The sequence below is a fragment of the Falco peregrinus genome, chromosome 4 (genome assembly GCF_023634155.1).
Source record: "Falco peregrinus isolate bFalPer1 chromosome 4, bFalPer1.pri, whole genome shotgun sequence".
NCBI lineage: Eukaryota > Metazoa > Chordata > Aves > Falconiformes > Falconidae > Falco > Falco peregrinus.
The window spans coordinates 78911007-78935563 of record NC_073724.1 but is presented as its reverse complement, the minus strand read 5'-3'; the positions used below and the strand labels follow the sequence as shown (position 1 = coordinate 78935563).

Sequence of the window (24557 nt, the reverse complement as noted above, 5' to 3'; positions counted from 1 at the left end):
CAGTTCTGCAGCAGCTAAATACATCATGTATTTTTTTCTTCTCCAGAAAATGCATTTTCTTAACCAGCAAAATGGAAAATTAAAAATAACTACTTTAGAGAAACAGAACTATATTTGTCTGGTCACCCTCATGTGGGTCCTCTCTTAGTGGGAATAGCCCTAACTTCACTAACTTCATCGCTATAACATATCTTTCCTAGCAGCAAACACAAAAAGAACCGATGAATTCAAAACAGCCATGTGGTAGCATGACAAAAAAAAGTCCTTTCTAACATCTTACCAATTACCATTACATCTTCTGTTTAACAATTCATTTAAAAAAAATGAAAATGAGCACACAAACTATTTCAAAGGATTTTTTTAGCTCCTCTCCCCTCTGTATGTAATAAACACTATTAAAGACTATAAAGACCATTCTAAGGTCTATTGTATGAGGGACACATGATGACCACTGAAAAGAAAGACACACACACAAAAAGAAACAAAAGAAAAAAGCACCTTTTGTGAACTGTTTGGGGCACAAAGCACAGAGGAATTGTACATGTAGAGTTGTTTCAACAGATTAAGAATACACCAGATGTTTTGTGCACATGTAACTCATCTGAGCCTATTCAAAAAGTCAGATATGTCCAAAATGCATTTGAGTCACTGTAAATATAGAATAGCTGGTATGCATATGCGCAACTGGGCTGCAATGAGTCCAGCTCGCGTAGGGTATTTTGGAAGTGATACACACGCATCCATCAAGTGAAAATTGTACAGCAAATCTCTGATAAATTGTGGCAAAACTACTACTACCCTAGCAGAATAAAGGTCCCTAGTAGCAAACAAGTCTGCAGAAGAAGTATCTCTTGAAGGATGAATTAGTGAGTCTCTAGTAATACTCCGATCCAGTATTTTGCTACAAAAAACTTTCAGAAGTTTGTACTACCTTTGCACTCCTTCCTGCATACATACACTATTCATAACCTATTCAATAATATGAAAGGCTTCTATGCTATGCAATAAAAATAGATGTTTTCTGGCTTCTTAGTAAATAACAACCCATTAAGAAAAATCTTGCAATTTCATTTTTCACCTTTGTAGTCCATTAGCTTTTAATGTACTTTAAGCATTCTTGAACCTCTTCGGCTGAGAGAAAAGACACACCAACCACCAGAGTGTCAAAAAGGTTATTTTGGTGATACCAGCTTTCTCAGACCTTTCATTTAGTGTATTTTTATATCATCTGTCATAGGTTACAGATTTGACTACTGTTTAGGCTTTGAGAAGTATTTAAAGCTCATTCAAGATCACTTTCACAATGCACTACACGATGTATAAATACATAGCCTGAACTCAGTATCTTAAGGAATTACAAACTAATATATTAAGATTTAATAGGTAACATTTAAGAACAGAACCGAGAATGTAGACCTGAAATGTGTTAACTGTAAATATATTTGCATATAGATACCCATCAAGGTATGTTTATATTGTTCGTGTTACATTAAAATGCAATATTCAATAAAATAAACATAATGTATAAATATCTCTTTGTGTATGTACGTACACAAAAATTAAAATGAACAGATAAAGTAGGTTTACACAAGCAGCTGGTCAGCAGAACTGTGAACAAAAATTTCTCAGTACATCAACTCTCTTTCAAAAAGAGTTTTCTCAGAGAACTGAAATCATAACAGACCAGAAACAGAATTTAAGTAAAGATCTGGATCGTTTGTTGGCTGACTTTGCTAGGGGACAGATCAGGTAGAAGAGAATCTCTCTGGATGCTATAACTTCCTTTGAGCCTTTCATATTTATAAAAACATACTTATATGTTTTTCTGTATTTATTAAGGTGAATTAGCATGCTTGATATATTATATTCACACTGTGTCTATGTTATAAAAGAATTTACTGCTGATAATGCAGAATGAATAACTATATAGGATGACATATTTATCATTAGTTCCATTTTTGTTGCATGACTGCTACAGGAAAATACAATTCTAATAATAAGTTTGGAATATTTAAATTATTTTCCATTTTACACTAAAGATATTTTGGAATTTTAATATTCTGTTTTATAAGATATGAGCCAGAGGTCTAAGATTGCTCACATCTCTACAGGGGGACATAAAATAAAAAAAGACAGAAAGACTGGGACTTCTGAATATGTGGATTTGATAAAGTTATACCTTAATTGCTGCTATCATACCAGCCAAGAAGCAGTTATTGTTGATTATCTAGAAATTACTTGGTAAATTTCTATTAATATCATAGTTTAAAAGGTTTTCTGAAAGAAATAGTTTAGCTTCTTTTGTGAACGTGGTGAATATTTTATATTTTGTTACAGAAAACAGCATGCATATTTTCAACAAGAGTGTCCTTCCCATAACATCTCAAATAACATATTCAATTTAAAATGTAAGCATGACATTCAGGCTTAATTTGCTGTTGGTGTCAATCTAAAAAAATATAAATTGATGCAGACAGAAAATTCTAATCTGATGCCCTGGGGCCAGATCCAATAAAACTTAAGCATCTTGATTTGGTGTTAAAGCAACTAACTTTTAGGTATTTGTCCCACAGAAGACAATCCTGGTCTGAAGCGTATATAGCGTATAGGGTAGCTATTGCTAGACAGGTACAGTTAGAGGCTGTTAGGAGCAGCCGCTGCCTCCAACATCACTTAACATTAACCAAACTGAGTAGGGTAAACTGGGATCTAATGAAGTTAACAAGTAGCTATAGTCTGTCTAAAGTCAACAGAAAAACATATGCAGCTATCTGGAGCCAGTAAATAGAGAAATTCTGGCAACAGGACTGAGCTATAAGTTCTACCTTGCAGGCCCCATATGACCAGAGTCTGAGTTGTAGGGGCAAAGGGATGATAGTAAAACATACATCCCTCTTTTAGACAAAGCACAGTGATTAAGGATACTACCCAGGAAACGTGTTACAAATTCAACGCTCTCTTCTGTCTACAAGGAACTGGGACCCACATATCCAAGGAGTGTTGTGAAATTGCTTGGAGGGGGGAATTACAGATCTAATATTATAATAATATATTTTTTTAACTTTTAAGCCATTGATTATTATGAACTTTTTTTTTGAAACACTTCAGATCAATGAGCAAGAAGAGCATCAGGATTCAGCAGTCTAGTCCTTAGGTTCTCCGTTAGTTCCTCCTTCCTATGCTATTTCCAGATGTAACAGACAACATCACTGAAGAGCTGAACAAGTATACAGTCCCATTAAAAGCATCAAAAACACACTTCTCACAGCTGCAGACTGGGATATCTGCAGGACCTCAGATAACAACTGAGCAGGATAAGTGATAAACTATAACTCACCAAAACTGTGGGACTATTTAGAGCAAACTCTTTGTGTCACAGAAACTTTACCTGAAAAGACTCAGAGTCTTAATTTTAATGTAAAAAGACTGAATGGCTCTTTTCTGACTTATATACTTCATTTTAAGACCTTTTCGTGAATTCTGACCTAATAAAACCAAGTGTGCATCATCAACAGTCCATAATTACAGGTTACAAAATTAGATACTTGGTTTTGATGATGGATGTCAAGTACTTGAACTAACATTGTGTACTTGAACTTACCTCGTTCTTCCCAGGATCATTTGCAGTTCTACAGCCTACTTTCAGTAAAACTGGAAAATCTGCTATTCTCAAATACAGAAAAAATCCTGGAAGTGTAGGGTAAGTCACTTCTCTGCTCATACAGATAATGACATTTTGAGTTATGTATGAACTGTGGGGCAGAAGTGCTCTCTCCAGTGTCTCCTGCATTCCTTTCTAGCCCAGACTAGGAACCTGGCTGGACCACAACATAACTCAGCAAATCTAAGTTTTATTCTTATAGAACCCAGGGAGTGGGTGGAACTTCCAATATGTACATTGGGTCTTGCCACAGCATGAAGCTAGGATGTGGCCAAGTTCCACATCTGGAGTCAGCAGCTGGAAAATGTTCCCAACACCCACATTTACGCATGGTCTTTGAGAACTGAAACTTTTCCTATCTTCTTGCAACAAATATTGACCCAGAGCCTGATGCAAACTTTCCAGTTTAAACAGGCAGTGAATCAGATCCATAGAACCTAATTTGATTATTGGTGGGATAAAGATAAACTGACTCCAACGGAAGGTGAGGTCACTCAAGACAGCGCACACCAGAACCAGAGAACAGATTTTGAAGACAGTCTAAAAGCAAATAATAAAATAAAAAAAAAAACACCAAAGATAACTGCACAAGAGATTTACTGGTAGCTTAAATCACCCCAGTAAAATAAACTCATTTTAGGCACTAATAATAATTCTGGCCTCATTTTGAATAGAAATGAACATGATCTTGGAAAGACCAAATACCTTCAAACTGTTATGCAGTTTGCTAGTGCCAGCAAACTGTTTCTAAATATATTACACTTTGTTGCATGGACTGGGTAAAGTACCTCCTTTGTTTTAAGTTTATAACATAAATGGTATTTCTCTTCTGTATCCAACTCGTAGATCACGTCAAACAAATGATTCACCCCTCTGACATATGCTAAATCTCTTCAAAATTTTGTATGTTGATCAGTTGCCTCTGTTATAATTTTGTTTCCCCTTTACATTCTCTTGACTGTAAATAAATTTTCCCTGATGCAAGAAAAACTTCAGGGTTTTCTTTGGTCCTTTCATTTTTTTAATGGAAGAGGAGACAAGAATAGAAAATATAGGGCCTTCTTTACCAGGCAGAATTTCCCAGGTTCTCCCAGGTTCAATTCAAAGTCATTTTAGTTTCATGTAATAGGTTTCTGCCAACAAAAGTGGCTTAGATGAAAACACAAAAATGTCCAAATTCTTCATGATACTTATTCCAAACTTCTGGTTTACTCTCTTTCTTTTTCTTTTGAATCAGATGATAAAGGTGAGGGAGTTTCAACAATAAGTGTACCACCACCTACATATGTTTGTTTGCAATTTTAACTACGGTCGCATTTTGACTGATTTGCAGTGGTAAGCAACAGTTTGGAAATTTGATTGCAAGCTCACAGTGACAGAAGTAGATAATTACTATCTCCACAAATATCTATAAGTTAAATCACTTGTTTTAATACAGATTAGATTAGTATTAAACTTACAAGACTGGCATGAGAGACATGATAAATGTAGTCATGACAGAAAACAATTTTTAATTTAGTATACCCTATCAATCTAGATAGCCCATGAATATTTACCATTAATTCAGTCGGCTGGAACAGAGGGGGAAAAAAGAACAAAAAATAGAAGGTTTGACCTAAACAAGGACTGAGGAAAAAAGAGAATTCTCAGCAGTTTTACTGATAAAAGATCTTGCAAAAACGTAACTGGCAACAGATTGAAAAATACATCTGGGGTACCATTATAAAAAAAACCTTTAAAAAACCTGAATGACATGCAAAAATACGAGCAATTCTTCGTATGCACTTCTCTTTGCAGGTTTTACTAGTCTGATTACACTTAAATGAGTAATTCCAGAGGCTAAAATAAAATCATTTATGGAAATTCAAAACAAACCTATTTGATCACATCATACTTCACAGCAGGGGTACAATTTGCAGGGGCTGAGTGAGGGCACAGTATAAGCTAAAACAGGTTGTGTGTGCAATGAACCAAACTAAATGGTTTATATAAAAGAAATGTTGTTTCCATTAATTTTTCTGGTAATCCTATTAAAAATGCCACCTGTCCAGAATAGAATTGTCCAGATTTTAATGCTTTTTCATATCTCAGTGTTCAAACACAAGACAGAGAAGGTACCATCTTATAGCTATTAAAATATGGCACAAAATGTCTCATTCCAAAATCTTCGTTACTGCAGCAGTTTCTCTGGCTCTGTTTCAATGTCTGGCTATTTTACCTTTTACTTTTCCTCTCATTTTTCTCCAAGAACTGATTTTTTCTGATAAATCCAAAGAATATTTTTTCAAAGGATAATGTCATATTTCTAACCTTTCTTTAACAACAATATTTCTAGTCAATAATACTTAAATTTCACATATATTAAGTAAATATAATATGAAATACACCTTTTAAAATTCTACCACCACCCCTCCAAAATCCCCTGTAACAACTCTGCACAGGAACTTAACTTTGAATACCAACAGAGACGAAATGGTGTCATAATCAGCATAAGTGCATGTGGACTATTCACCTAGATCAAACACTTTGGTCATATACTCAATTAAATTTAAATCCCATTATATAATGTGTACCAGCCTCATTTTATGCAATTCCCTAATTTAATGGCTTGGTATTAGCCTTTTTCCTTTTTGCACACATGGACTAATTTTCACGGCACTCAGTCCCTTTGGGAAGTAGGTCATTAAAGTCAACTGGATGGAGACAGAAACTTAATACCTAAACAGCGTTGTAGAAGGGTCAGAGACACAATATAATGTAAAACTGTTTTTCACTCATCCTGCTTTGTAATATTTATTACATTCCTCCTGCATATATTGTTCATTAATCTCAAGAACCACAAAGTAGAATCGAGAAAGCTATCATCCTCTTTTAATTTGTGAAACAAAAAACAATCAAACAAATTTAAAAAAATTAAAATCACAATTATATTACTATTTAGCTGTTTAGACAATACTTGTTTTAAACTGAAACAGCAGAATCTTAATATTCTTATTACCTTTCTCAATGTGTATTCTTTTTGTCTCATGTCCCACATCATGACCAGCCAGATCACCCTCCTTAGGTCCAGGCAGGACATTAGGTGACAAACCCATCAGCATTTGGTTCATAGATAGCCCGTTCTGATGGACAGCTGCTAGACACAAGCACAGGCAGAAAGAAAATCAGCCGTCACATTAACAACACCTTTTTGTACTTATTTTATATAGTCTTCCTCTTAATAATACAAGAATTCTAACAATCACAAAGTTACTTAATTAGTGGTATCAGCATCCACACAGCAGGAGAGTTTCTTCCTGTTCATTTTGGTTTAAAACAATTCATTTTAAAAAGAAGAGTTCAGAAACTTTGGACAAAGTTGTATATTTGCAAACATTTTCTTGTTCATTTAATAAGAACTGAAATGCAAAATGAAACAAACCAGAAAAGCATAGAAGGTTCTATGTGAGTTACTTGCTGATTATTTTTTTCTTAGTTATACAAAAGCTCTTGTATATCAGCATTCCCAATATGCAGTCCCTAACTTCCTTAAATTAAGCATTGAGGCCTTCCAGGTGATAAACAATGTTTTTCAAAATATACTGTGTAACAGTAGAATTGCTTATTTGCTCATCAGACAGCTTGAAAATCTCTTTACAACAGTTCTCAAACAGATCTTCATGAGTTTCAAACACACCTCAGCAACCCATCTAAGGCAGTTCATGTCCCTATGCTTCTATCTTGACAAATTGTGTTTGCAAGAGGCTTATGCCATTTTCAGGAAAGCTTTTTTTCATATGTAACCCATATTTCTGTAGTAGTCATCTTACTCTTGCTGGCACCACAAAAGCAGATGCACTTAAGAATCAGGTGTAGTGTTAACAAATCATATAGCAGATAAAGGTGTTATTTTATGAATAAATAAGTTACTGAAGTGATCCAGTATTTAAAGAAATCTGTTATGTTCACATTGGAAGAAACAATGTGCAATGGCCCCACTCCTCTCAGCTGGTAAAGTAAGCAGAGTAAGCTGCTTACGGTAATGCTATACCATTTCTTAAAAAAAAAAAAAGTGTTATTCCTTCACAGAAAGAGTAAGCATCTCTCAATTACATTTCATTTACTTTTTTTTATTAAAGAACAATGGAAAAGGTCTTCAATGGTTGTAAAAAAAAAACATATTATTAATCAATTAAAAAAAAATATCCAAGGTTGTGAGGCTTTTTCCAGAACTTTACTTATGAACTCTGGTGGCTTGATCTTGGCTGGATGCCAGGTTCCCACCAAAGCCGCTCTATCACTCCCCTCCTCAAATGGACAGGGGAGAGAAAATATAACGAAAGGCTCGTGGGTCGAGTCTGGGGAAATAGATAAGTCACAGTATATGGGATGCCAGTTTAATCTGCACTCTGAATCCTCCAAGTGATAAGAAAACAGAATTTTCAGCTTGTCATGGTCAGGCCTCATTTCTTTTCTTTGGTAAGTCATTTTTCATCACATAATAATGAAAGATCTCTCATCTGAAGGTCAATGAAGGGTCAGCTTCCTGAGTCTGCGGAGAGCCTGAGAGGAAGCAGTCTAAAAGAAACGTGCTGCATCTAATCAACACGACTACATATTTCATATACCTATTTCATGGCCTTCTATCTGCATGCCAAATCCTCTAGTTTCACCTACTGGCAAATTCCACTGTGGAAAGATGCCTTAAAAGCACAAAAACCTGTAACAGCAATAATAAAAGGAATGGACAAATGTAATATGAATTTAAGTAAATATCCATAACATAATACGTGTTTAAAACCTTAATATCCAGGCAGTTACACTGGAATATCATAGAATTCAGGGTCTTTGCCATGTAATTTACATCCTGTAGATGGAGCCTTGAAAATAATGGTATCACTCTGACACACCATGGTTTAATTTCACTCTGCCCTTGTGAGCTATGAAGTGATAATACTCTCTGAATCATATTTCTCACCATTACAAATTTTTATATTTAAAAAAATATAATTTATGCGTATTTTTAATTGATTTAACCTAATTTTTCTCTTTACCAAGCAATTCTGCCATGTGCAATGCTGCTTATGAAGTCAGATTCAATTTAGAAATCAAACCAGAATAACCAGATTAAATAAAACTCAATTTCTTTAACAAATGTTTACACTATATGTTCAGTTCTAAAACTAATCTAGCAAATTGCTTCCCAGCTGCAATTCTGTATTTCATAGCTCATATCTTTATGCTTAATACGACATGATGGCAGTTTATATCAGTACCCGTTAATGTAGCATCAGATATTATGATACTGTAAACTGGGGAACATAATGTTGGAAGATAGTTATTGCAGCTGAACTTCCGAACATGATACATATGAGATCTATTTAAGATGAGGACATTTTGATTAGAAAAACCAGCTGCACCTAATCAAATTTAAAGTGGTGACAAGGAGAAGAATGTGACCTACGGATTCTGTCTGAAGAGCTCTCAGTCCGTGCAGGAGAGCTGGACACACTGCTGCTTCGATGAGAGGATGGATGGCTGCCAGGTCTTCGGCCCTCTTCAAGAGAAGGAGCAGGAGAAGGGCTGTCTGGAACACGTTCCTAGACGCCATGAAAAATAGTTGCAAAATAAGGCAATGTTAAACTAAACCTCTGTTTCCAAACATCACTTCCCTAAACTGTATCTCCATCTTAAATTACAACCTATTATTTCCTCTGTTGAGGTGTCCAGGATTTGCAGAGTATTCTCAAAGGACACTTGGACATGTTAGGACACTAGATCTTATGGTTTAGCATACAATGTGAGGGCTGCTCATCCTGTCAGGCTTTTAAACTGCCTTCTGGACTATTTATAACAATAAGGGTTTTGCTATGCTTTTGGGTGGTTTGTTTCCTCACTTCTATCAGCATGCTGTTGAATTGGAAATACACATTCTGGCTTAGAGACTTTAGCCTTACAGGATAGGAGCAATATAGTTTTGTAAATAAAGACAAGACATTACTATTTTAGCTTATGCTGAATTTTACACAACATTTTATTTTCAAAGAGGCTTCTTGAGCAATAACATCTTATGGAACTGCTCTGGATCATAAAGAAAATATAATCTCCCTACTGAACCTATACCGGTAACATGGCTCGGGAGACTCCAAATGTCTGTTTATAACATGGAGCACAAACACTGAATGAACAACACTTTTTGGAAAAGAGTGTGCCAATATCACTATTTCAAAATGAGAAAAAATGCCCATTCATGTTTTCCTGTCCAGGGGAAAGCCTGGGATGGTAGCCAGGAGGAGCTATGATGCACTTCAAGATTTTCCTTGATTTTCAAAATTACAGCATGAGGACTGTGATGGTTTGAATTGCACTTCTGTTACATGAGAACCATCAGTATGTAGCAGGTAGATATATCTGATATTTACACAGAACTTTAATATAAACAATAAAGGGAGCTCAGTGCAGAATAGTCTTTTCTAGAAGAATCTGTGTCTTTCCTTGCAGTTTCCTTTTTATTGCTAATAGCTCCCAAGACTCTATGTCATTGCTAAATTATGTATGAGTTAGGTTGGTTTGGTCGGACAGTGGTAAACAAAATAGTTCCTATAAGGGAAATCTATGGGAGGCACTGAAAATGTTAAACTTTTTTGTTGTTGTTGGTGGTGTGGTTTTTTCTTTCTGATAACCAAAATTCTGACTCCTAATGAAAAAAAAACCTAACCCAACCCAACCCAACCAACCAACAACTAAAAAACTGTATACATTCAACCACTAAAAGTTTTCAGTAATGAAATAATACAATTATTATGTGTTTAATAATATCTATGAAAATTTGCTGCTGAAATGCCTAGAAGTTTTCCTGAGAAGAGCATCACATTTCTCACACAGCAAATTTCTTTTGCAGCAGTCATTATTTTTCATGCACAGTAGCTAGATGAGTATTTGTTTCTCTGAATGCATTTCTATGAAACTTAGCAACATGACCATCTATAGTAATCAATACATTTATTCCAGGTAATCTTTATAATAAATATTTGCTAAACTTGAGATTCTGATTGCAAAGTGATTCAATAAGCTTATTGATGGAGTGGAATAAGACTTTTCAGAGCAATGTTTCAAGACATTTAAGTGGATTCCATTTTAATAGTCTCAGGTTTTTAAGTCAAAAACTTTGATAAGGATAGTTTAACTGCATCATAGCTTTAGGCTTATTATGACTTTGTGTTTATATGTCCATGAAACGGGTGTTCAAGAGGGGGATTGCAATGCAGATGTTTTAAGAATGTTGAAGATTTATTTCTTTAGATTTATGAGGATTTAAGCATGCACAGCGTACAGATTTGGTATAAATTGGAACACAGTATATTTAATCATTCATTTAATATATAATTTCACTGTTTGGCATACAATGTACTGTTCTTAGAAGGGTTTCATTAAAATGAAATCCAGTGAGCACATAAGATTTGAATACAGTGCTGCAGAGTAAATTAATTTATTTAAAGAGCTTAATTTGTTTATCCTATTTATTTATGTGTGCTTTTACAGCACATAGTATGGTATGGAGGGAACAAAAGGAATGCACAGGACAACAAAATATAATTACTGCACAAACAAAACAGATAATGAGTTTTATTCACATGTAATATGACATAGCAGGCAAAGTCTATGAAAAAACCTGTGTATGTTGGCTTTATTATTTCATTCCTTCAGCACTTCAGGAGAGCTAACTTTGGTCTCTCCAAGGACCTGCTTGGAGGATTCCCATAGGTTAGAGGTCAGGAAGGTAGGGACATCCAAGAAAACAAGCTAATATTCAAGCATCACTTCCTCCAAGCTCAAGATTGGTACATCCTTACAAGTGAGAAATCAAGCAAAGGGGGCAAGAGACCTGCAAGGGTGAGCAAGGAGCTTCTGGCAAAACATAAACAGAACAAGGATGTTTATGGGATATGGAAAAAGAGACAGGCCACTTGGAAGGAATATAGGGGTGTTGTCAGAATATGCAGGGATGCAACAAGAGAAGTTAAGTCTGGAATTAGATCTGGCAAGGGATGCCAAGGACAACAAGAAGGGCTTCTTCAAGTACATCAGTAGGAAGAGGATGACTAGGGAAAATGTGGGCCTGCTGCTGAATGAGGTGGGTGTCCTGGTGAGGAAGATCACAGAGAAGGAGGAATTGCTTAATGCCTTCTTAGCTTCAGTCTTTACTGGCAAGGCTGGCCCTCAGGTTTGCCAGACCCTGGGAGCAACAGAAAGTCTGGAAAGAGGAAGACTCCCTTGATTGAGAAGGATCGGGTTAGAGATCATTTAGGCAAACCTGACACACAGATCCATGGGCCCCAATGGGATGCACCCCCGAATGCTGGATGAGCTGACAGATGTTATTGCTAAGCCACTTTCCATCATCTTTGAAAGGTCACGGAGAACAGAAGAAGTGCCTAAGGACTGGAGGAAAGTCATTGTCACTCCAGTCTTCAAAAAGGCGAAGGAGGACCAAGTAAAGTATAGGCTGGTCAGCCTCACTCCATCCCTGGAAAGGTGATGGAACAGCTTCATCCTGGAGGTCATCTCTAAGCACATGGAGGAAAAGAAGGTTTTCAGGAGCAGTCAACATGGATTCACCAAGGGGTAGTCATACCTGACCAACCTAATAGACTTCTGTGATGGAATGATTGGCTGGGTAGGTGCGAGGAGAGCAGTGCACGTTGTCTAGCTTGACCTCAGCAAGGCTTCTGACACTGTCTCCTATAACATCCTCGTAGGTAAGCTCAAAAAGCGTAGGTTAGATGAGTGGACAATGAGGTGGATCGAGAACTGGTTGAATGGCAGAGCTCAGAGGGTTATGGTCAGCAGCACAGAGTCTAGCTGGAGGCCTATAGCTAGTGGTGTTCCCCAGGGGTCACTGCTGGGCCCAGTGTTATTCAACTTATGCATCAATGTCCTGGATGAAGGACAGAGCGCACCCTCAGCAAGTTTGCTGATGGTACAAAACTGGGAGGAGTGGCTGATACAACAGGAGGCTGCGCTGCCATTCAGTGAGACCTGGACAGGTTGGAGAGCTGGGTGGAGAGGAACCTAAAGAAGTTCAACAAAGGCAAGTGTAAGGTCCTGCACCTGGGGAGGAATAACCTCACACATTGGTACAGGCTGGGGGCTGACCTGCTGGAAGGCAGTTCTGAGGAGGACCTGGGGTGCTGGTGGACAGCAACTTGCCCATGAGCCTGCAGTGTGCCCTGGTGGCCCAGAAGGCCAGTGGGGTGCTGGGGTGCATTAGGAGGAGTGTGACCAGCAGGTTGAGGGAGATTGTCTTCCCCAACTGCTCTGCCCTGGTGAGGCCACACCTGGAGTGCTGTGTTCAGTTCTGGGCTCCCCAGTTCAAGGGAGACGGGGAACAGCTGGAGAGGGTCCAGCAGAGGGCTATGAAGATGATGAGGGGACTGGAGCATCTCCCTTGTAAGGAAAGGCTGAGAGAGCTGGGCCTGTTTAGCCTGCAGAAGAGAAGACTGAGAGGTGAGCTTATGAATGCATACAAATACCTTAAGGGTGAGTGTCAGGAGGATGGGACCAGGCTCTTTTCAGTAGTGCCCAGCAACAGGACAAGGGGTCATGGGCACAAAGTGAAACACATGGAGTTCCTTCTGAATATGAAGAAAAACTTCTTTGAGAGTGACAGAGCACTGGAACAGGCTCACTGGAACTCTGCACAGAGAGGCTGTAGAGTCTCCTCTGGAGACATTCAAACCCCACCTGGACATGATTCTGTGCAACCTGCTGTAGGTGACCCTGCTTTAGCAGGGGGTTGGACTAGATGATCTCCAGAGGCCCCTTCCAACCCTGACCGTTCTGTGATTCTGTGATTTGTAAAATACCCTTTAACCCCAACAAAACAATGCAGAACTATGAACTATGCAGAAATGGAAAATAAATTAATACCTCAACTGATTTTTATATCCTTGCTTCATAATTTCACAATCAATAATAAAGTCTATAGCAATTTTTGTCTTTATCAAAGCTAGCTGCAATAACAAATGGAAATGCTACTAATAATAAATTGAAATACTCTGTAGCTCTAAAAAGTCATAGTGATAAACTAATGGTGCTGGAATATCAATATAAGCTGTCTTCCTTGCTAGAGATTTTGTGCAGAAAAGATGGATTTTGTCTGCAGTAAAATATTAAATTTACATTTAGACTTCACTTCAAAATTTTTCAAAAAAGGAAGCGATCAAAAATGTGTTCAGTAAATAATTCAGATGATCAGAGCTATTTTGTAACTTCCGCAAATTGCCACTTTTGTACAAGGAAGCATACATGACACAGCAAAGAAATAGAATTTACTGTGTTACAATTTTGGCTCTAGAAATCACCTAGGATACTGTCCACTGTCCAGTATTTTTCCTAAAACTTGTCTACTTGCAGGATAAACTTAATTCCATGTAATTAAAGATACCTCTAGAGAATCTGGTGTTGGCCTGTACTGTAGTTAGGCTTGTTGTCTCCCAACAAACAAACAAACAAACAAACACGTAAAATCTGAGTGACTTTGCCTTGCTAAAATTAAGTATGAGGAGGAAACTGTGCAGAGTTCAGTTTGAAATCAGCACATCTGAATGTAAATATTTAAATGCTGTTTTGACACATGAGCTAGAGATGAAATTTCAGACATATCTGTATCTAGCATGCTACATGAAGAGACCCATCTTGAAGGGAAGTTGTCTCCCATCTCAGTCAATTGAGATATGGACAATAAAGTCAGTAGAGCCTCCTCCAAAATCAGATACCTACAGGTCAATTCCACTACTCTCATTTGAGTCATTTGAGCTACTGAAGGGTTTTGAGATGTCCACCCACATTGACAGACAGGACCTACAGAAGATCTGAGAAGATCTGCTGCCTTCTGGAGTGGCAGCAGGATGCCAAAAACACTATCCTTGCACTTACTGGCTGATGAGCTGAATAGCTCCCAAAACTCTACTGACAATATCTACCAAAAAACAAGAAATACGGAATTATTTATTACTTGTAAAACTTAACCCTCACTAGCTACCTTTTTTTCTCCATTTCTTGCTTCTCTGTTTCTACAGGTACTCACAAATACAAAGTACTGTGAACAATTTAGGGCATATATAACAATTAAACACATGGTCAACCAACTTTTCAAAACTAGTAAGACTCTCAATTAGGCATCAGATTTGTCAACTATACTAAGCAATAGACAACACACTCTTAAGGGCCAAGTCTGAAGCATTCCTTATCTTGGTGTGCTTTACAATCCAATCCAAAGTACAAATCCTAACACTTTAAGAATCTAACATTTAACTCCTCCAAAAATGCTCCTACTATATATGAAACATTCACTTTAGGGAGCTGCAATGCGTACACTCCCACAATATCAAGTCCATTTCATAAAAAAACTGTTCCTGTGACACTGGGCTCTTTTTTATCTTGTAAAGATTTTAACTGTCAGAGATTTTAACTTATGAGATTGTAGTTGTCTCTAGAATTAGAAACCACTCCAGTTTTCTTGAAGAATACCACATATCGCCCACAACATAACAGTGCCTCAGTCTGTCCAAGTAAAACATAAGTGATGCACTTAACATATTTCCACATTTTTCAAACAGCTCTTTGCATAGATGCAAAGACCATACTGTAAGATCTCATTCCAAAAGTTCCTTTTAAGCAACTTTCTACTAAGATTTATCTAATACATCTGTAATGGTATCCAGAAGATCATAAATACTTCCTTCCCTATATCATATATGTCTTTTTTTTTCTTACCAGGTCACAAAGATAAACTCAATATTACTCTGTTTTTTTTCCCCACTTCTTTTCTTTCTGCTCCAGCAGCATGTTTAAAATGTTTGAGAAGTGCTTCATTACTAAAAGTCTTCCTCAGAAATATACCAAAACGTAAAGTTGATGGAGTTCAGCTGTGGGTTCCTATACCACTATTGAAGAGAAGACAATTCAGGTAATATGGGTAGAATTAATCCTTCTGCTCCTAAAATGACAGACAAGGAAGCAGTGTCTTCTAGGTTCTCTCCACCTCAGCCTTTCCACAAGCACCCTCTACCCTTTATAATTCCTGATCCTCAGGGACAAAATTCCAGAATCTTTCTGAATAAACCTACTTCCAACAACCATCTGGTTTTGCGTGTACGTCCTTCATCTCCTGCATATTCCTCTCCAGTATTTTCAGTCTCAGCTTTTTCCTTTGTTCTAGTTTGCTTCTCCACGAGACTCATCTCTTAGGCTTAGTCATCCTTTAATTTTAGTCATGGACTGAGCTCTAGACATGCAACTAAGTATAGCTGTAGAAGTATATGGCTTTTAAAGCTATTCAGCTGTCTCGATGTTCTTCAGTGTTGAATAAACTCCTCTGTGTTTGTGCTTTACATCATTGAAGTGCAGACGACAAAATAACTTAGTTTCAGCATCACACTTTTCAATAGTTTAGGTAATTTCTTATTGGGGAAAGGATATATCACACACATTGTTTCATACACTGTTAATTAAAAAAATTAAAAAGCTTTTAATCAGGAATATTTTATAATATTCTGACCTTTCTAGGAAGGCACTCAACTTCCATGTCTGTTTGTGGTAAAATTAAAATAGTACCTTTCACAATGACCAAAACCCAGACTTCTTACTCTTCAGTTCCTTACTGACCTATTTAGAACTTGTATAAGGAGTATTCCAGGAACAGCTTTCTTGTAAAATGAAATAGTCAAAGAAATTAATTACTTTGGTATATTTTGTATTCCTTGCAAACAGGAAATTTTTTGCTTTTACAGTTTCGTTTTTCATTCAGCTTTAGTCTAAAACATTAGAGACTCCAAATTAATGTTTAGTCTTAAGCATTACAAGATGAATTGGACTAATAATTATTTCCTAACTTCCTCAATCATTACTATAAAATGTGTGCTATCAAACTGACTGAATGCTATATATTTTCATTTCTATTTCCTTATTTGCATACTATCACAAGCTTGCTAAAGATCTTGGTAACTTCCCACTGACGTGCATGTTATCCTTCTCACTCTTTTTGTACAGACAACCTTCTAATCCCAATAAAAATTCAGTTCAAAAGTTTTGTGTTGTCATTAATTGCACTATTATTTTAAACAGTGGATCTATTTCTTATAAAGAACATAAAGCATAATATTTGCATAAGACTTTTTTTCCTCTTTGTGAATAACTTGAGCTTATTTATCTTTTGGACCAATTTAAGTTAATTTGATTTTCATTTTACTTTTACATCTGCAAGTTTCCATTGATTCTCCCTTGCTGTTCCCGTTACAAGAATACTCATAACAGGTAGCATAAAATGTAGAGAGAGATCAACAGACAAAAAATCTATGGATTTGCTTAATTTTTATTACCCTGTTTACTATAGGATTATTGGGAATAACAGCAGCAGCTGGCTGACAGGAAGTCCAAACAGAAGGCTCCCAACTGAACATTTAACAGTACTTCAAGAGCAGAGAATCAAATCCTTTGAAATCATGGGCAGTACCTGAACTACAGTGACCAAACTGGGAAGTGAGTTTCATAAGACTGGGCCATTATAGAGATTAAAAACAAGCAAGCAAACCAACAAACAAACAAAAGTGGATGGCTGTCAATACCAAGAAAGAGCCTGGCTGTACTGGCAAAATTAGAGTACCATCCAAAGTGTTGACGATTTGGAATCATGATGAAGCAGGATCATTCCTGGAAGTGCCATGGAGCCTCATTGTACAGAATTCTGGATTTTGTGGATTCTCATTAAAATGTCTCAACAACTATTTTGGACGTGCTTTTTGTGTGTGTGTGTGTATCCCTTCAACTGAATTTATAAATTATATTTTGCCTTCCAAATGAGTATTTGGTCTAACAAACAGAATATCCTTCTAAGGTATACAAAAAACCCCCATGCAACATGCAAACATATAGACATGCAAAAAACTACTCAAACTGAATTAGTAAGTTCTTATTGAGAAGTTGGACACGCTTTCCCTGCTTTTTTCTTTTTTTTTCTCTCCTCTTTTGAAAGAAGATCTAGTCTTACTTGAAAAGCAAACATTTAAGCTTAAGAAGCACCACTAGGAACTCACCCCTAAAAGTCAATCCAAATCATAAAACCAGCCAAACACCAAGAATTCATTTACCCAAATGTCATTGTCTATACTACAAATGTCTACACCTGAGCTAGTCTGATTTTTTTACGCATACATTCAGGTCTCCAAGGTACAACTCCCCTCTCAAGTAGGTCCGGTAAATTATACCCTAGAAGACAGCAAAATTAATCCCATCCCTTGTACCTTACACCCCATACATAGTTCCCTGTTACACATGTGAATATGCAAATTTCCAAGCAGAAAAATTTGTACTACCTTCTCTGTGTTATGTGTTATATGTAGATAACTATTTTACATGACACAAATTAATTCATAGGAGCGTATGGCTGCTATTACTTGTAAACTGCACCTCGGAAGCACAAATGTTAAAACAAATAATAGGATCCCATATTATTTAAAAAAAAGACATAATTCTGAGTTACAACCTACCAGATATATAGCTACCTTCCTCTAAGCTCATTATTAAAAAAAAACACCTGTACTAAAAGTTAAAATAAATAATTTAAATCATAGATGGAACTAAGTAACGAGGTGGGACAAAATGTCCTCTAATACAAAGATGATTAAGCCATAATAAAGGAGTTCAGCTACACTTTAACCTAAGGTCTTCTCATGCTAAAAGAAGAAACAGGAGTAAGTGTGCATATACATATTTATATTAACATAAATAAATAAAAGTTATTCTAACCTGGAGATTTTCTCAGTTATGTGTGAGCTAATAAAAATAATTTTAAGATACCGTATTTTCTGCAGTCATTATAAAAATAAAATGAAATATTAATTTGGTTTATAATATACTTCAAACTTGATATCATAATTTTCATGTTTTCTTTCCCAATATGTAAAAGCAGGTGTTTTAGGAGCTGATTGTCTAATTTTTATTGTAGAATATTTATTGTAGACTAATTACTTTTTATTATTTAAATGTTTTATATTAATTCAAATTTCTCCTTATGTAAAGAATAAAATTTGATTTTACTTCATGTATCAGAAAATGAGGAAATGGAAGTAGTTTCCCTCTTTATGCACTTGTGTATGCTACACTTTTCTACACATTCAAGAAAATAACTCTAAAGTAATGTCAAAATCTGTATTTTGAATGCACATACGTCTCTAGAAATAACAGTTTATCTGAAAAGTCAGGCATTTTTCAGGTTAGGCATCCAAAAAGGGCATTTCTGCCACTTTGAGATATAATTAATTTTCTTCGCATTCCCTTTCTGTAAAATGGGTATAGCATATCCAGCTTCATAGGAATGGTGCAAATATGCATCTACCACTGTTTGTGTAATATTTTTCCTGTAGGCACAGAAGTGGCCCTAGAAAACTTCTGCATTCAACACAGGATTCATATCACGTACGTTAAATAAGACTGGGCCAGACACTGATTTTTAAAAAATAAAATATGGAATAATTAACTATTCACTGAATGAGGTAGGGGTTCTGTGGAAAAATACAATATGTGATGGCAAAATTAAAGTTGCACTGTACTATATGGATGGAATGCTGTCACATTAAGGTTGGAGAGACATTCTGGTATTTCCTAATGTTAGTCTTATCTTTTTCAATTCGGTGATGGTCCTTTTACGTAGGTTTTGGGTGTAATTTTACTTGATGCCTGAAGACAGTCACATCTAAAGATTTTGCAGTACTATCTGATACATTGGCAACTCTGGCAGTTTTCTCAAGTTTACAGTACAGGAAAATTCTGCTTCATTGGTAATAGCAGCAAAGTGGAAGGGTTTTCTATCCAGGAAGTCCAACTGTACTTTCAACGCGCTTCCTATGGCCCCTGCCTCTACAGGACAGTGTGCCAGCCAATTTAGAGAAATGCTATATCTAATTCTATTTAAAAAGCCATCATTTCTGTAACTGGAAAGTAAGTTAACAATAACCTCTTCTACTTACAATGGCCAGTACATTTTGGTACTAAAAGTCTGCACTAAACTCAAGGCTGCTCACACAGCAGTTACAGAAGACTTAAGCTGAAGCTTCTACAGTCCCTCTGCTGGCCACCCCCTCCATGAAATTAATTTCCTTGTTTTTCTCCTAAGAGGCCGTTTCCTTTCAGGTCCACCCTCTGAACTTGCTCACCACCACTCTGACATCAGATGTTTAAATGTTCCATCGTTTCTGTATGGCAGTGTCACATTTCTTCTCTTTGGCTATTAGTGGGACTTTCTGGCAACAATTATAGGCAAAAAACATAGGACTATTAAATTACATCAGTAGAAACGCACACGTATTGCCAGTGAAAAATGAAAGTGAATAAATGTTACAATAAAATTTTGTCTCAGAAAAGGCCTATAAATTGAGTTATATAAAAAAAAAACCACCACCACCCTGTCTGCAGCTACCTTGGTAAAATAAATTAATAGTAGATTTCTGCTATTGGATAACAGGAAGATAACATATAATATATATTATATCTATTATAGATGATACATTGTATATATCATATATTTAATGTGTGTGTATGTTATAGTATATACAAACAAGTTATAAACAAGTATAACATAATCACTGCTGTGATATATTTAGAGAATTAGCAAACTTTAGTCTCATGTATTTACTGTGCAGTAGAAGACTAATGTGCTACTGATCACCTTGCAGCTGACGGTACTGGTTTTCTTCTGGTTTATTCTTAATTCTTTCTATAAGTATTAGTAACATTATATGGATAAAGTGCAATTTTTTATTCTTGCATGCTGCTCTGTTCTAACTTTTACAATGTAGAATTATTTCAAGTTGCTATTTATGTGAGGTATTTCCTTTATATTTTCATATATCTTTCTGCTGAGTGAAAAAAATTGATGTAGTGAAACTGCTAACAAGCTGAGCCTTTGAAACCACGGGCAGGTGATGAAAGCCACCTCATGTCTAAAGCATCCCCAGGTCACAGCTGTCACACTCACTGCAATTCATTGCTGTCACAATCTGCTGTCCCTGCTTGTTGTTGCTTTCCTCTTATTCATCCAACTCATATATCTAAACATTCCATTACAAAAAGACATCTAATGTTCAACTCATGTTTGAAAGGGCACAACACTCTTCTGAAATATAATTCTGAAGATTTTAGAGCACATAGTTCACTGCCAAATCTAAGGTATTGCTTTGTAAGGCTTCCCTTGTAATTTTGTCTTTGTCTCATCTCTTGAGCATAGCAGGATAAAATGTTTGGTTGGTACATGATCTCAGCTTTATTCCAACTTCTTATCATGAAGAAATGAAATATTTCCCAGTAATAGAAAGGCATTTGAAGCTTTGTGAGTTTAAAGATAACAGCACTAACTGTGAACTCAGTGAATTGGAAGGAAAGGTCAGTAAGTCATCTACTGTGGCATGTTCACAAAGGCAATTCTTCTATCCAATGAACCAGGTTGTTTATAATCTGAAGACTCAGATTTTCTAAGACTTAATATTGTTCTTTGTTACTTAATTTTGTTCTTTGTTACTTAATTAAACAAGGTTACAATTGATTTCTTTTTCAGAGTAGAAACTTCTCATAGGTCTTCTAACTTTTCACAGAGTTTAAACTTGTAAACATCTTGTACTTTAATTTCAAATCTATTCTGTCATTTTAGGTTATGACTATGAACTCCAGGATGAGTGATGCAAAAACTTGTCAAATCAGCTTGTGGAAAAATTGTCACTGAGGAAAAACATTTAAGTAAAACCAGGGTTAAAAAAAAGAGCCAGAAGATAATGAAAACAAAATCAAAAAGTCTAAAAATGTAGCAATAAAAAAATAAAGGAAGATACGATTCTAATAACAGCTTTGAGAAAGAAAGCAACTGCACTATTTGTACATTCCTGTAAAAAAACAGAAAAAGGAGGTCTGACCCTCTCACATCTATTCTCTAAGATATTTATTTTGATTGTAGTATAAGTTATTATTCATAAAATTTACATTGCCAGTGCAAGGTTCAAAAACTACGCTGATTAGAGTTTCCTGCTCAACTACTCATTGTATATAATTCAGTGGGCACCAAAATCAGTTTCCGACTATGCCCAGCGAGGAACAGTTAAATTGCCAGTGACATGTCCATGCTCATAGGAAGAAAATCTCCCTCTAACAATAACGTCATGCTTTTTTGTAGCTCAGGTTTATGTTTCAAACCTGGTCAGTATTAAAAAATAGGAACATAATTACTTGGCCATGCTATCTCTATCCACATGACCATATTCATCTGCCATAGAAAAAAACAGAGGACATAAACCTAGACACATGTTGATACCACAAAGGGGCTGAGGGGAAGAGTATAAAAGTCCTGCAAGAGTAACTTCCTTATCCTTTAGAGTATTATTGAAAGAACTATACGTAGCAAGAACTTACATTTAGAAGGGAGGTTTGGATGGCAGATTAACACTTGTGTTTATATATTTACCTGTAGTACAAATGTATTGTGGGCAACATGCCACAAGCCTTGACTGAAGTCATGGCAGCAATCAGGTAATGTCTCCATCAGGTTCTACCTAAAAGTCCTAAAACTCTTAGTCATGCAAACTTTAAAAAATGCATATTACACCCTTGAGTAAGCACAGTTTTCTAAATAGAACTTAGGTTAATTTGGCCATTTAAAACCACCTAATTGTAAATCCACATCTTTTTAAATTATGGTTATGTGCAAACCAAATGGGAACACAAAACCTGTTTTGTTAAATAACTTGCACAAGATGTTATGCCAGGAGCTGCACGGAAGTTGGCAGATACAATGAAGATTTAATTAGCATGAATACAGGATAGTTGAATTTTCAGAAATGGCAGAGATAAATAGTGTAGATTATTAATACAAACAAAAGTTTAAATAAGCAAGATTGGGGGGGGGGGGGGGGGGGGGACGACACACAAAAAACACACACACACACACCCCAAACATTTTTCCAGTTACAAAGTGCTGCTAAAATGTTTCAAACACAGAACTAGAATTGCTAGGTACTTTCAGAATCTTCACCCAGATCTTAATGAAATTCTTTTTCCAACTAGATGAGCTATAAGAATGAACTTGTTAAGAAGTTAAGGAACCCTAGGAAAAGGAAAATTCTCTGATATGGCACTGCCTATCATTAAAATAATTCACGTAGATACATGATGACAGCGTCTACCTTTCAGAGTCCAATACTTTTAAACCTACTAGGCAAGTTTAGATCAGATGAGCCAGAAGTACATCTCAGTTAAGTGCTTCCTGGGTCCTGCAATATTCCAATAATGGGGTGAGATCTGTGAACACACGAGGCCCTGCATTCCACAAAAGGAAACATTTTTTCACATAGCCTCAGAGCTATGTTGTAATTCAGATGTACCTGATTTGGTAATTGTAGACAAAGATCAGGGGTATGCTCCCATAGACATATTTAAATGTAGGCCACAGTAACTTAGGCAACTTTAACAGCTAGAACTAGCTTGTAAATCAACTTCATAAGCTCAAAGTGAGCTTGTCAAAGTTTAGAAACAGAAGGGTACCAATGCTCTTGAAGGTCAAATTTTGTACTCTTAAATATGAAATCAAATAGCTCACAGAAAATTAAAGAAGGGAAAACTAGGAAAAACAGTGAAAACAAAGTTTTGTTGCCATAGTAATTCATACTTGTCAGGTGGCATTTAACATGTGCTCCATCCCAATCTTCATTTTTAGATACCTCTGTAATACAAGTGGTCACTGTTCCAATTAAGAAAATAAATTTAGAATGAAATAGAGCACCACGCATGTTCCAGAGCACTTCAGTATCATGTAACTCTTACTAAAGACTGGTCAAGTAAGAACCGGAAAAAAAAAAAAAAAAAGCTGCAGAAACCACCATGCCATTGAATAGTTAGTTAGCAGCAGTGTTTATATTCCCAGGTCATGGGCAAGATGGACATTAGGGTGGAATCTAGACTTTCTGACATAGCACCTAAAGAAACAATTCTTCTCAAAACAATGTCTTAACTCCCCATGTCATCAAAGGTGAGAAAGGAATGCCACTGAAGGACTCCAAAGGAGACCCTACATTTGAAAGTGCAGGTACCTAAATTAGGTCATCAGACCATAATTTTCTAAGTCAACAGCAACATACATTTGTTGACTTTTAACTGAATGGTTCTTTATGATTCTCGTCTTGTTAGGTTAAAGAGGAAAGGAGCACAAAAATGTTGAATGTCTTAATAAATTCAGATCTCTTCATTCTGCTTACATCATCACGAACTTCAAAACTTTTGCAACTCTGGATTTGAAGGTCCAAGAGGTTTTAAGTATACCTAATTTTTGTCAGAGGAACTGCATTAATGGCCAGATTGGATGGGGCTTTGAGCAACCTGGTCTAGTGGAAGCTGTCCCCACCCATGGCAGCAGAGTTGGAAATAGATGCTCTTTAAGGTTCCTTCCAACCCAAACCATGCTGTGATTCTGTGATTTCCAAAACAGCCCTAAAATACCAAACAACCTTGCCTTTGCATATCTATTTCTAACATATGAATGTTACATAAAAGCACAAAAGCTTGTGTACTTTCTGTATCTCATTTATTAGAACTAAAGAAGGCTAACAGGTAAAATGTAGATATCGGAATAAATGTCAAGTCAAACTATAAATATCTAGTGGTAAAGAAGAAATGCCTTTAAAATGAAAATACATCTTCATTCAGAAGACACCATGCCTGTGTTAAATACCTTTATCACCAGATTAATTTAGTTACAGGCAGCAAGCAACCTTAAAATTGGTAGACAATACCAGATATCAGATACTTTTGAGACAACTCTACAATATCACAGTTGTGGCCTGCAGATTACTGGGTCTGTTCTGTGCAACCTCATTTCATT

General features: G+C 36.3%; 1 protein-coding gene across 6 annotated transcripts in view; it reads right to left on the bottom strand.

The window, feature by feature from the left end:
• DACH1 (dachshund family transcription factor 1) overlaps positions 1-24557 on the bottom strand; it is a 370149-nt gene that overhangs the window by 95786 nt on the left and 249806 nt on the right. For 3 of the 6 annotated variants that reach the window (XM_055802571.1, XM_055802574.1, XM_055802573.1), the window contains 2 exons: positions 9105-9240; positions 6660-6797 (listed from right to left, as the gene is read on the bottom strand). In XM_055802571.1, the coding sequence (XP_055658546.1) occupies positions 6660-6797; positions 9105-9240 (274 nt within the window). The remainder of the gene's footprint in view (positions 1-6659; positions 6798-9104; positions 9241-24557) is intronic. The other 3 variants (XM_055802572.1, XM_055802575.1, XM_055802576.1) reach the window with 1 other exon arrangement.